Below are 13,201 nucleotides of genomic sequence, written 5' to 3' on the forward strand. Positions count from 1 at the left end.
GAAAGAGGGAAGAAAAGGTATATTTTTTAAGCAGTAATTCTCAAAGTGGGGTCCTGATACTAGAAGCATCAGCAGAAGCGGGCCTGCAAATGTAGCCTGGGCCCCATTGAATCAGTAACTCTGGGGGTGGGGCCTAACCATCTGTGTTTGATTTAATGTGCCCTCCAACTGATGATGAAGTACAGTAAATTTAAGAATCTCCCTTTCAGAGCATTTGGAATGTTCACCATTATATTTCTGGGACAGGACTTGGTACCTAGTAGACTATCCATCAGTATTTGTGGAACATATTGTTGAACCTGTGACCTTATAGAAATCAAGCAGTTTTATGAAACAAATTATATTCTTCTATTTTAGGACCTCAAGAAATAGTATCTCAGGTCCATCAAAATTTACCAAGTGAAACAAATTTTCAATTTTGGGAACTATAAGTTGTATATACATTTAGGGGAGTAATTTTTTTTTTTATAAAGCCACGGGTTCACTGATATTCTTAACTCTGAGTCAAAAAATAAAATTACAAATTTTGCTTTTCTCTGATGTTTAGTTTCATTATTATTATCATGATTATACTTTGCCCGTGGGCTTTCTGTTTCCCCAGTGGCTTTCACAGAATAGCTTCCTAACCCATATGATAATTACCTACCAAAACATTGACATTTTTATTTATTTATTGTACAGGGGATTGAACCAAGGGCACTTAATCACTGAGTCACATCCCTAACCCTTTTTATTCTTTTATTTTGAGACAGGATCTCGCTAAGTTGCTGAGGCTGGCTTTGAACTCGTGATCCTATTGCCTCAGCCTCCAGAGCTGCTGGGATTACAGATATGTGCCACCATGCCTGGTGACATTTATTTATTAAGGGACACACTAATTTATCACATTCAGTGGATACATATAGCTAAAATGGTATAACTTGAGAAACATAAAGGATCAATGTTTAAATAATGGCATTTTGAACAACGGAAGAGTGATTCAGCTTTCACTATACCTAGTTTACCAGACTGGACCCTCTCTTGTGGGATTTGCCAGATTCTTCTAAGCCTGGCCTATGCCCACGCTGGCCTGTTTTTCCCAGGCCTAGCCTTGCTGAGGTTGTAAGTTTCCTTCCTTGTCTTGTGACCCACATCATGCTATTTCTTCTTGAGATACACTTTAATTCCTGTTCTTCCCTAGCTCTCCCCAACTCAGACCAGTTACAAAACCACAAACAATTGAAACATGTGGATGATTGCTGGTTGTTTACCATGGCTGGGAAGCTCAAGTGCAGTTCCCCTTAACAGTTACAGATCACGACTTGTGTTTAAAATCATTCCTTATTCTATATGAAGAAAACCACTTTTGATCCCTGGATATGTTGCTGACAAATTTAAACATGCAAAAATGGGGACAGTGTTGTTTCCTTAGCCAAGGGAACATGTGCTGTAACTGTTTACTCCTGCTTTGGACTGTAGGCCATGTGGAGTGCATTGAGACCCTTGCAGCTCATGGGGGCGACATTGACCGTAACATCAGCCACCTGGGCACGCCCCTCTATTTGGCTTGTGAAAACCAGCAGATAGCCTGTGTCAAGAAGCTTCTGGAGTCAGGTAGGACAAAAAACAAACCAAAAGAAGGAAAGAAAATGAAAAGTAAATTAAATGTATTTTAAAAATCTTTCTGTTGTAGCAAAGAGTGCAGGCAGTGGAGTTGGGCCAGATCAGAGTTTGTACTGAGTGTGTTTCTATGGGGAGTTATTTTATTTTGTTAGAACTTTAGTTGTTTGACTTGTAATCAGGATGATGATGATGATGATAATGATGATGATGATACCTCCTCCCAGGGGTGGTCTTCCATGATCACTAGTTTCTCTTTCCTCTGCCCAGTCTATGATTAGGCCCTGCATAAACTGCAGTGCTGTGGGATTTGGGCTGAGTCTTCCAATTTGGGACCATCTTCACCAGTTCTCTTTATTTTGAAATTGAACTAGCCCAATTTTTAGCCTGATGTAAACATTTTCATTGAAAACTCCTCATTTTTCCTTTTCATCTCCCTGCTGTTATCTAGCCTCCTTCTCACCATTTTATCACATTTTAATTCTATTCATTTTTTAAGACTCCAGGAGTCTTAGAAATGAATGTTCTTATAGGTATATTTTGGCCTTCCATTCTTTTGGCAGCCATTTTTATGAATTAGGAGATTCATTCATTCTGTCTTTCCTCTTTCTCTCTCTGTCTCCCATCACCGTAGATAGATTTTTTTCTCCTCATTTTTTTTGGTGCAGTATGGTTGCACACAATGGTGGGATTTATTGTTACATGCACACAATATAACAATGTAATTTGGCCAGTATCACTCCCCTGAACTTTCCCTTCTTCCACCCCTTGGTCACTTTCTTTTCCTCTACTGATCTCCTCTTGATTTTCATGAGATTCACCCCCTTCCCTTTTTCCTTTTAAGCTTCCACATATGAGAGAAAATATACAACCCGTGACTTTCTGGGTTTGGCTTATTTTACTTAACAAAATGGTTCATCTATTTTCCTGCAAATGCTATAATTTAATTTTTCTTTATCACCTTAAATAGATTTTAAGCTACTAGCCAGAAAAGGGCCATATTTGTCATTCATTCCTCAATTAAGTTCACATTTGTTGAGGAGATATGGATTCTCATTTTGCTGCAGGGACAGCATCTCAGGCAAAGCCATGTGTCCCCACATGTCACAGTAAGAGCCAAGATCTGGACCAGGTGGGGATTTGTCAAGACTATCAGTGTGGAATTAGGTGGAAATGGTCTTACAAATACACCTTAGTCATGAAGAGGAGACTTGGCCACCTTCCCTCTGATCTTGCAATTGTTCTCCCAATCTAGGTGATGTCTTTATGAGTTGATTGCTTTTTATAGTCCAAATCACACAGTTTGAAGTCCCAGGTTTAAAAACCTGTGGTGATTGTTCAATGTATGCATTTGGCTGCTTGGTATAATTAGGACTTTAGTATCTGTCCTCCTTCTGAGCCTATACTGGCCAGTACTTAGACTATTTAAATAATGAGTGTGCAGCTTTCATGCCACCATGATTTTTCTTTTATCTATCATGCTGACATATAATGCTCAGTGGCACAGTTTTCACTTAATACGGTAGCTAGCTCATGTTGTACATTCAGGCACATTGTCAAATGGTTTTCTCATAATATTAAATAGAATCAAATGATCAAATTGCCATGCTCACCATGGCTCAGCTTTCTTAGAGAATTTTTGAGGCTCAGTGCTTTGAGAAATGGGATGGTTGGACTCTGCTCCTTGGCTGACCCTCTTTTGTTCTTATGACTATTTAGGAGCAGGTGTGAACAAAGGCAAAGGTCTGGATTCCCCTCTCCACGTAGTGGCCAGGATATGCAGTGAGGAGTTGGCGTGCCTGCTCATGGACTTTGGAGCAGACACCAGGGCCAAGAATGCTGAAGGCAAACATCCAGTGGAGCTGGTGCCTCCAGACAGCCCTCTGACCCAGCTCTTCTTGGAGAGAGAAGGTGCTTCTCCTTTGCCTGAACTTAAGCTCTAATCCATAAAGACTCCTTCCAGCCTTAGTAAGAGGCAGGTACTTACTAAGTTCTGACTAACAATCCTATATAAGTTTACCATCTGCCATCACCAAATGTGGGGAAGTTATGACTAGTTAGTATTTAACAGGGTGCGGTATTGGTTATGTTGTGAATGGCCCTCCTATTGTTCTGCATGTCAGAGACATGCTGTTTGGGATGTTCTAATGTTCATATTTGTAGTAGTCCAGTTTTCAAAGAATTAAGTTGTTATTTAATAATTTAAAGATTAAAGTTATCTAAAACATACTTTAGAATGATACTGCAGAATCCTTTTTGGTGTTCCATGATGCTCCAGGATGTCTTATTGTACCACAGAGGGGACAGACTATTGGACATTTGAATTATGGGATTAAAATGTAGCTAATAGAGAGTTTAGGGTATCTCTTTAATAATTCACACCAATTCATAGACATTTACTATTATAAGTGAACCAACAATAAGTTCATACTCCTTCATAAATAAGAACTGACACTCTTAACCCAAAGAGCTAAACATTGTGGTTGAGTGGTGTGTACAGGAGGAGAGTTACTTTCTTGGGGTGTGGATCTAGGATGGGAAACAAAGATCTCTCAGGTTAGGGAGACACCTCACTGCAATCTTCATTATTCTAGAGGCAATTCAGCAGCCAGCTCAGCACCTACTCTATTACCAGAGGGTTGACTGTGTCAAGTTTTAGGGGTTGTGAGTTTTGAAGCAGACTTGCCCACTACAAGGATTTTTATGTCATGTAATCTGTTTTTTCTCCCCACATACTAAAAATTTGGGACAGTTCTGAATAGAACTATATAAAGTAGGCCAAGGAATTCTTCCTCCTTCTTCATGGCCACAGGGTACTTGCCATGCCAAGCTCCCATCTTGGCATATGCCTGTACTCCTTGTTGGTGCTGGCAGGGCTAGGGAAGACTGACCCAGGCAGAAGGAACAATCAAACAGAGACATTTTTATGTCAAACAGTAAGAAAGATAATTACTGAGCAATTCTACCTGCATTTTGGTGATTTCTTATTTTCAAAAAATGCTATGCATATATACAGGGCCAGTTTCTCCTCTAGTGCCTCAAGGCCCACAGAAATATCTTAATTTCTTTTAAAATCAGAAGGAAAAACGAATAAAACTCAATCTGGATTATATTCATCCTTATACCAACATAGTTGTAAAATATAATTTTTAATATATTTTATTGGGAAAGAGGTCCACAAATGCAAAAGCACCTAAGGGCTCCTTAAAGTCATAATATAGGACATATATATATATATATATCCTATATTATGACTTTAATATATATATATATATATATATATATATATATATCCTTCTCTGTCAAATAATCTATTAAGATTTTCTTTTTTTTTTTTAAAAAAGAAGTGGATCAAATACATGACAGTGGAATGCATTTCAATTCTTATTACATATATACAGCACATTTTTCATATCTCTGTTTGTATATAAAGTATGTTGACACCAATTCATGTCTTCATACATGTACTTTGGATAATGATGTCCATCACATTCCATCATTGCTAACCCCCTGCCCCCTTCCTTCCCCTCCTATCCCTCTGCCCTATCTAGAGTTCATCTATTCCTCCCATGCTCCCCCTCCCTACCCCACTATGAGCAGTCACCTTATATCAGAGAAAACATTCACCATTTGTTTTTTGGGATTGGCTAACTTCATTTAGCATTATCTTCTCCAACTGCATCCATTTACCTGCAAATGCCATTTATTCTCTTTTATTGCTGAATAATATTCCATTGTGTATATATATCACAGTGTCTTTATCCATTCATCTATTGAAGGTCATCTAGGTTGGTTCCACAATTTAGCTATTGTGAATTGTGCTGCTAAAAACATTGATGTGGCTGTGTCCCTGTAGTATGCTGTTTTTAAGTCCCTTGGGTATAGACTGAGGAGAGGGATAGCTGGGTCAAATGGTGGTTTTATTTCAAGTTGTCCAAGGAATCTCCATACTGCTTTTCATATTGATTGCACCAATTTTCAGTCCCACCAGCAATGTATGAGTGTGCCTTATCCCCCCACATCCTCACCAACACTTATTGTTGTTTGTATTCATAATACTGCCATTCTGACTGGAGTGAGATGATATCTTAGAGTAGTTTTGATTTGCATTTCTCTAATTGCTAGAGATGATGAACATTTTTTCATATATTTGTTGACTGGTTTGAATATCCTCTTCTGAGAAGTGTCTGTGCATGTCCTTGGCCCATTTGTTGATTGGGCTATTTGTGTGTGCGTGCGTGCGTGTGTGTGTGTGTGTGCACGCACGTGCACGCGCTTAGCTTTTTGAGTTCTTTATATACCCTAGAGATTAGGGCTCTATCTGATGTGTGAGGGGTAAAATTTGCTCCCAAGATGTAGCCTCTCTATTCACCTCACAGATTGTTTCTTTTGCTGAGAAGAAACTTTTTAGTTTGAGTCCATCCCATTTATTGATTCTTGGTTTTAATTCTTGTGCTATAGGAGTCTTTTTTTAACCTTTATTTTGTTTTTATTTATTTTTATGTGGTACTGAGGATCAAACCCAGCACCTCGCACATGCTAGGCAAGCGCTCTACCACTGAGCCACAACCCCAGCCTGATATAGGAGTCTTATTAAGGAAGTTGGGGCCTAATCCCACATGATGAAGATTTGGGCCTACTTTTTCTTCTATTAGACGGAGAGTCTCTGGTTTAATTTCCTAGGTCCTTGATCCACTTTGAGTTGAGTTTTGTGCATGGTGAGAGATAGGGGTTTAATTTCATTTTGTTGCGTATGGATTTCCAGTTTTCCCAGAACCATTTGTTGAAGAGGCTATCTTTTCTCCAATGCATGTTTTTGGCACCTTTGTCTAATATAAGATAACTGTAATTTTGTGGGTTAGTCTCTGTGTCCTCTATTCTGTACCATTGGTCTACCAGTCTGTTTTGGTGCCAATATCATGCTGTTTATGTTACTATTGCTCTGTAGTATAGTTTATTTCTTAAGATTTTAAAATGGCCTTTTCTGGCTCTTTCTTTCCACTTTGTTCCCCAAAACCATTCCTAGAGATTTTGGTTCCTTTAACTCTTTTGCTTCACAGTTCACATGGTGACAGTATAGCCAAGGATATAGCTGGTTTACAAAATATAAATTGAGGGGCCTGTGGCCCCTAGCTCAGTGTTAAAGCACAAGCCTAATATGCACAAGACCCTGAGTTTCATCGTCACACCATAAATAAATAGATAAATAGATAAAGTATAATTGCCCCTGGAGAGAATGATGTATTTTGCCTCTGTGCACCACTTTTGGGATTCTGGTAAGGTCACTTCCCATCAGGCTGAAAACTCACCTGAAATGGTGCCAGACAAGTGCAGAAAGTTGGACATGCAAATTGAATGCAGCAATTTCTGTCTGGATGTCCCTGTTGATTCAGTCCACCTGTTTCTCTGTGCTCAGAGAAGCGGCTTAATTAAATTACTGTCCTCTTTCAATGGTGTAGTGACAGGAGAACATCAGGTGAAACACAGCCATGTTCTGAATTGGGCTTTGCATGGTTGTTAGAAAAGGCAGGATTTCCCCTTCTTCAGAGGGAAAGGGAAAGGATTTCAAGAATACCACTATTCTTTTTTTTTTTTTTTTTAATATTTATTTTTTAGTTTTCGGCGGGCACAACATCTTTGTTTGTATGTGGTGCTGAGGATCGAACCCGGGCCGCACGCATGCCAGGCGAGCGCACTACCGCTTGAGCCACATCCCCAGCCCCAAGAATACCACTATTCTTGATAAGCAGCTAAACCAGTGTTTGTTGAACACAATGAGAACTAAACATGACTCTCAGCCCAGCATGACAGGAACCCCTTCACCCCAAATGCCCTTTGGCCTTGAAGCATTATGAGTATTGCTGGGAGCAAAAAGGCAAGACCCAAAGGAATATGCCAATTCATAAATACAGTTAACTGATTTTATTATTGAGCAAAGTAGGTGCCAGCAAGTGGCTCTAAAACTGTAGTGAATTTTAAGCTCTGTTTATATGGAATTAGAACTACAGTTGTAAAAAGTTAGCAGCTATTCTTTTTTTTTAAATTAGAGCTTCATAGTTATACATAATGGGTTCATCCTGACAAAATTCATACATGCATAGAAATTGATTTCAGTTCACAGTCCCCACTTTTCCCTCCTGTCCCCCCATTCTCCTTCCTCTATTCTACTAGTCTTCCTTTCACCAACAATGTACAAGTGTTCCTTTCTCTCCACAACCTCACCAGCATCTATTGTTTGTATTCTTGATCACTGCCATTCTGACAGGAGTGAGATGAAATCTTAGTCTAGTTTTGATTTGCATTTCTCTGATTTCCAGAGATGTTGAACATTTTTTCAAATATTTGTTGGACATTTGTGTTTTTCTCTTATGAGTAGTTTCTGTTTAGATCTTTTAGTTAACAGCTATTCTGTTGTCATCAGTAGTTATATTGACCTTACTCTGATGTCATGCTTTTCATAATTCTCTATTGGGCTTGTTCTGAGGTCTTGTTCTTCATAATGCTTTTATCATTATTTCCTACAGTTGTCCCTGACAGTGTATCTAGCACACGTGATGAATCACATCCTTTGATAATCCTAAGTGAGATTAGATTAAGTTATATTTCCTGACAGACTACTCTTTGCCATCAGTTAGTCTATTCTTTGGGTACACTGGACATAATCTGAAAGATGCCCTGAATCCCAACAAAGGCATTCTGAAAGTGCTGTTAGGGCCCTTTTAAAATCTTGAGTTCATTAAAAAAATTATGTTTCTCTATTTCTACCTCTCCTAGTTCTATGTCACCTGAGAGATGACAGAGTTTACCCTATAGCTTGTGGTAATATGGGAAAATAGAGGCTACAGTTTCCTTTCTTTTTTTGGGGGGGGTTTCATTCACTTTATTATTATTATTGTATAAAAACCCTATGTCGTAGCCACAGCTGGAGCCTGGGTCCTCTGTACAGAGACTCTGGTGTGGGTTTTCACAAGATGGTCAGTGAATTCCTGATAAGGACACAGTCTCTTTCTAGAGATCAGGGGTCAAATAGCTGTATGTCTTGGAGATGGCATCAAAGGTGGCCTTGGCAAAATTGCCCAAGGTGGCAGTGCAGCCCCTGGCGGAAGTGAAGCAGTCATCAATACCAGCCATCATCAGTAGCTTCTTGGGTACAGGAGCTGAGACAATACCAGTACCTCTGGGGGCAGGGATGAGCCGTACCAGCACAGAACCACAATGTCCTGTCACCTTGCAAGGGACAGTGTGAGGCTTGCCAATCTTGTTCCCCCAACAGTCTCTCCACACAGGAACGATGGAGAGCTTGGCCAGGATGATGGCCCCTCGGATAGCAGTTGCTACCTCCTTGGAGCGCTTTACTCCCAATCCAACGTGACCATTGTAGTCCCCAATAGCTACAAATGCCTTGAATCTGGTCCCCTGGCCAGCACGAGTCTGCTTCTGTACAGGCATGATCTTTAAAACCTCATCCTTGAGTGATGCCCCCAGGAAAAGTCAATGATCTCAGACTCCTTGATGGGCAAAGAGAAGAGATAGATCTCCTCCAGGGACTTGATCTTCATGTCCTTGACCAGGCGGCCCAGCTTGGTGACCGGGATCCACTCCTTGTCTTCGGCCTTGCCTCCACGAGCCCCGGCCTCGGAGACCGCTGCTGAAGCCTCCGCAGAAGCCGCCGCGGCCACCCATTCCTGGAGCCCCCGGGGCCCCTGGGACCTCCCGCTGCACTGGCGTCATCCGCCATTTGGTGTTTTTCCAGAGAAGAAGGCACAAGCCCCAGTCAACAATTATTGAAGCACCATTTCTGGGATGGGGCCCAGCATCATGTAGTTTAAAGATCCCCATCCCCAGACACTTCCAAAGTGCAGCCTGGACTGTGGGCTACTGTTTTATGGAATTTTTGAGGGTTTATAGTTTTCCTTTTCTTAAAATAACACAAAGAGAATTTCCATTACAAATTGATGCAGGGAGTTGGGATGGAGTGAAAAATCATTCCCTATCTTTTTACTCTGTAACAGGGGTTTTCAACCTTGGCATTATTGACATTTTGGGTCAGTTGGGAGCTGTCCTGTATCCTGCAGGATATTTAGTAGCATCCCTGGCTCTCTACCCATTAGATACCAATGGCACTTTATCCAAGCTGTGATAATAAAACATGGCTTCAGACATTGCCCAGTGTCCTCTGGGGAGCAAGTACTTCTTCCTTCTCCCCACCTGTTCTCTGTTGAAAGCCACCATCCTAAAATGTAAACTCTTGAATGTTCCCCAGGCAAGGTTTATGCTAGTTCACTTTTTACCTATGAGTTGAAGCTTTGGGATAGCTCTGAATACAGAATATGAAAGCAAATGTGACTTAATAAGATAGCATACACTTGTGATTCACTGATCGCTCATTTTATTTGAATATCTTATAAATTGCTAAGATTATAAAAAAGACATGCTTGCTTCTAGAAATATTACCTTATTTTAAAAGTAAAAGAACAACAATGCCATTAAACATGATTTTTATTTTCATTATTAGAAATTTCGTGTAGCTGTGTAATTCCTAAATTAGTTTTCTTAAGCTTTTGTTAGTAAGGCTAAGTTTTAAATTTCTTGCACTCTGTTCTAAATTAAAACCCAAATGAGCTTATTTCAGTTAGATACCACAAAAGAGACAACATGGCTTAAAAATGCCTTCCACAATAATAGTCTTAAACTGTACCATATTATTTACTTACAACAATATTGTATTTTATATGCTTAAAATAGGAAAGGAAAAGCAGTCTTAGATCAATGAAACCAGTGTGTGATTTGTCTCATGATCTTTCCCCAGGGCCCCCTTCTTTGATGCAGTTATGCCGCCTGAGAATCCGGAAGTGCTTTGGCATCCAGCAGCATCATAAGATAACTGGACTCCTTCTCCCGGAGGAGCTGAAACGGTTCCTTCTACACCTTTAATTGAGTCAAAGGAACGGATTCAAAAACAACAGATAAATGTTGACTATTGTAGCCACTGGAATTTAAAATAAAGTTAGGTTTATAGTGCTTGGCTAGTTTTTTTTATTCTTAATAGAAACACATTAGAGTACTTTATATTTTTGGTTGGAAGGCACTAAGATGTCCCCTGCCCCTGACTTGAAAGAGTGTCTGAAATAATGGCTACTCTTTTGAACATCTACTACATGACAAGTGCTAAGGAAGGAACATTTTATACATCATTCAATTTAGTCTTTACAGAAAACCTACCAGGTGGGCAGTATATACTACCTTTCCAAGGTAATGCACCAAAACTCAGGGAGATCAAGTAGAGAGGAGCCAGAATAAAATATAGGCTTTCTGATGTGAACCTGGGGAATTTTGACCAAGGCAGAATTTTCCAATATTACTGTCCTGGCTCCATCTCTGTGATATGGGAATATAAAACATTTCTTTGTTTACTTTTTAAAACTTTTCCTGTTATTATGAAAAAATTACTACACCCTAGTATAGGGGCAAATTCTTTTTCTCAACCAAAATGTCATATACAAGTTGAACATGTTCTAGACTAGTCCTGTCCAATATAGTAGCCACTAACCCAGTAGTTCTCAGCTGTGGTGATTTTTGCTCCCTATCCAGAGGATATTTGGTAGTCTGGAGACACTTGTGGTTGTCCCTACTGAGAGATTAAGCTATGGTCATAGAGCACGTAGAGGCCAGAGATGGTGCTAACATCCTACAATACATAGGACAGCCCTTCATATACCAAAGAATTATCCAGTTCAAAATGTAACTAGTGCCCAGGTTGAGAAACCCTGCACTACCTATATGTGACTAATCAAAAAATTCAAATTAGTTAAAATTAGGTAAAATAAAAAAGCCTGTTTCTGAATGTTATTAGCAATATTTTAATATCCACAACTTAGCTAGAGACTACTATGTTAAACTGAACAGATAGACACAGATCAGTGAAGAAATCTCGACTGGACAGTGCTCTTTAGATGCTCAATGAATGGATTTTAACTACTTTACAGTTTCAGATTTATGGTAAACCTGTGATGTAGTTTAGCACTGATAGTTGTAGTTTCAATTCTGTCTAAGAGATGAATTTAGGGTTCTATTACATTAATAGAAAGAAAGAAAATACCGTAACTACTTAAGGAAAATATGTATCTGTAATAAGATGACATGTGGTCTAGGTGATCTTTAAAGATATTTCCAATACATTTTTTTCTGTGATTCTAAATTTAATTTGCTATGTGGAAAAAAAAAAAAAAACACAACCCCCCCCCCAAAAAAAAAAAACAAAACCCTCCAGAATATTATCCTAAAATGCTCAACTTGTTCTCCCAGCAAGTGGCGCTGTTGTCACACGATAACAAGCAAAAGGGTTGCTTCTCATAAATGATCCATCATAAAATGGTTTACAACAGAGGCTCTGGAAATTTCCATTCAGGAATGAAAACTTTGTGGTGATAGATTCCACTAACACCAGGTTTGCTTCTTTTCCAAAGTACCCAGTAGTTCAAATGTGACTACAGAACCTCACTTCCTCCTATTTGTTTTTTTCTTAAATTGACCATGTATACATTTAATGCTCAGAATTCAGACAGCTAATGAACATCAGTATCCTGCCACTTGATAATTAATTTCATTTCATTAATTTGTTAGAGTTCATTTACTTAGGAACTTTCTAGTGAGTACCTGTGTCTCTGCCACACACTGTTCTAGGCACACCAGGGTGACAACAATGAAGATATTTCACTTCCTGAATCTTACCCTGTAGCCAAAAAATCTTTTTCCAAGGGATAAGTTGTAGGCATTTTGCTATAGCTTTCTTTTTGAAAACATCAGTTTAAAAAATAGCCTGTTTTTTCATATAGAATACATCAGACAGACCTTGGCTTATGTTAATCTTCCCTCAGCTAAATCCACTGAGTTTAATCCACAATTGTAACAGAATTACTAGAACAGCACTTTCTTCTTAAATATTCCAGGCAATTAACCAATTTGCCAATCCATATAATAGATGGTCATCCTCACAAATGGGGAAAATACCATCACCACCTCTCTCATTGCAATTTAGGGAAATTTCAAGTCACCTTACTTAGCAATGCTCAGAAAGAAGATTCTATTTAAATAGCATCCTTTTATGAGTCTAGATGTGGTTATATTTGTAAGTAACATACACCTTTGAATGCTTTGTCATCCTAGTATGGCAAGAACCTCAAATTGTATAATCAAAACTGGTTAAGTGACATTTAATAGACCCTACCTTCATGAATGATGGATGTAAACTTAGCTTCATGAAACCATCTTTTAAAAATGGTAACCATTCTCTCTGTTTTTTAGCTTGCAAACTTACGTATTTTGTAGACTAATCTCATATTGTCATTATATTACATTTTGCCTGGTTTTATTCAGTAGAAACACTGGCTGGACAGTGCACATTGCTAGCACAATACATGCTATGATAAAAGAAGAAAATGAGAGGAAGGGACCAGGGAAGGATAACTATTTTTTATTCTGGGTTTGTAAAGGGCTGATTGACATGGTCTGATACTCCATGTACCAGGCTAGAATGATCAGTCATTAGCCAGACACTAGGAGCTCCTGAACAAGGGATCAAGATGTGCTTAGGCTCTCTATT

At 39.1% G+C, this 13,201-nt stretch overlaps 1 protein-coding gene and 1 pseudogene across 4 annotated transcripts in view; one reads left to right on the plus strand and one right to left on the minus strand.

The window, feature by feature from the left end:
* Asb9 (ankyrin repeat and SOCS box containing 9) overlaps window positions 1-10,620 on the plus strand; it is a 33,753-nt gene extending 23,133 nt beyond the window's left edge. For 2 of the 4 annotated variants that reach the window (XM_046424335.2, XM_046424336.2), the window contains exons 6-8: window positions 1,459-1,593; window positions 3,319-3,510; window positions 10,409-10,620. In XM_046424335.2, coding sequence (XP_046280291.1) covers window positions 1,459-1,593; window positions 3,319-3,510; window positions 10,409-10,533 — 452 coding nt within the window. In that variant the 3' untranslated portion in view covers window positions 10,534-10,620. Of the gene's footprint in view, window positions 1-1,458; window positions 1,594-3,318; window positions 3,579-10,408 lie in introns of all 4 variants that reach the window. The other 2 variants (XM_046424338.2, XM_046424337.2) reach the window with 2 other exon arrangements.
* Window positions 8,505-9,337, minus strand: LOC124079116 (small ribosomal subunit protein uS5-like; annotated as a pseudogene).
* Window positions 10,621-13,201: the final 2,581 nt, after the last annotated feature.

This window comes from Marmota monax, unplaced genomic scaffold (assembly GCF_021218885.2).
Source record: "Marmota monax isolate L192 unplaced genomic scaffold, Marmota_monax_Labrador192_F-V1.1 WCK01_AAM20220418_F8-fsc00089, whole genome shotgun sequence".
Classification (NCBI taxonomy): domain Eukaryota; kingdom Metazoa; phylum Chordata; class Mammalia; order Rodentia; family Sciuridae; genus Marmota; species Marmota monax.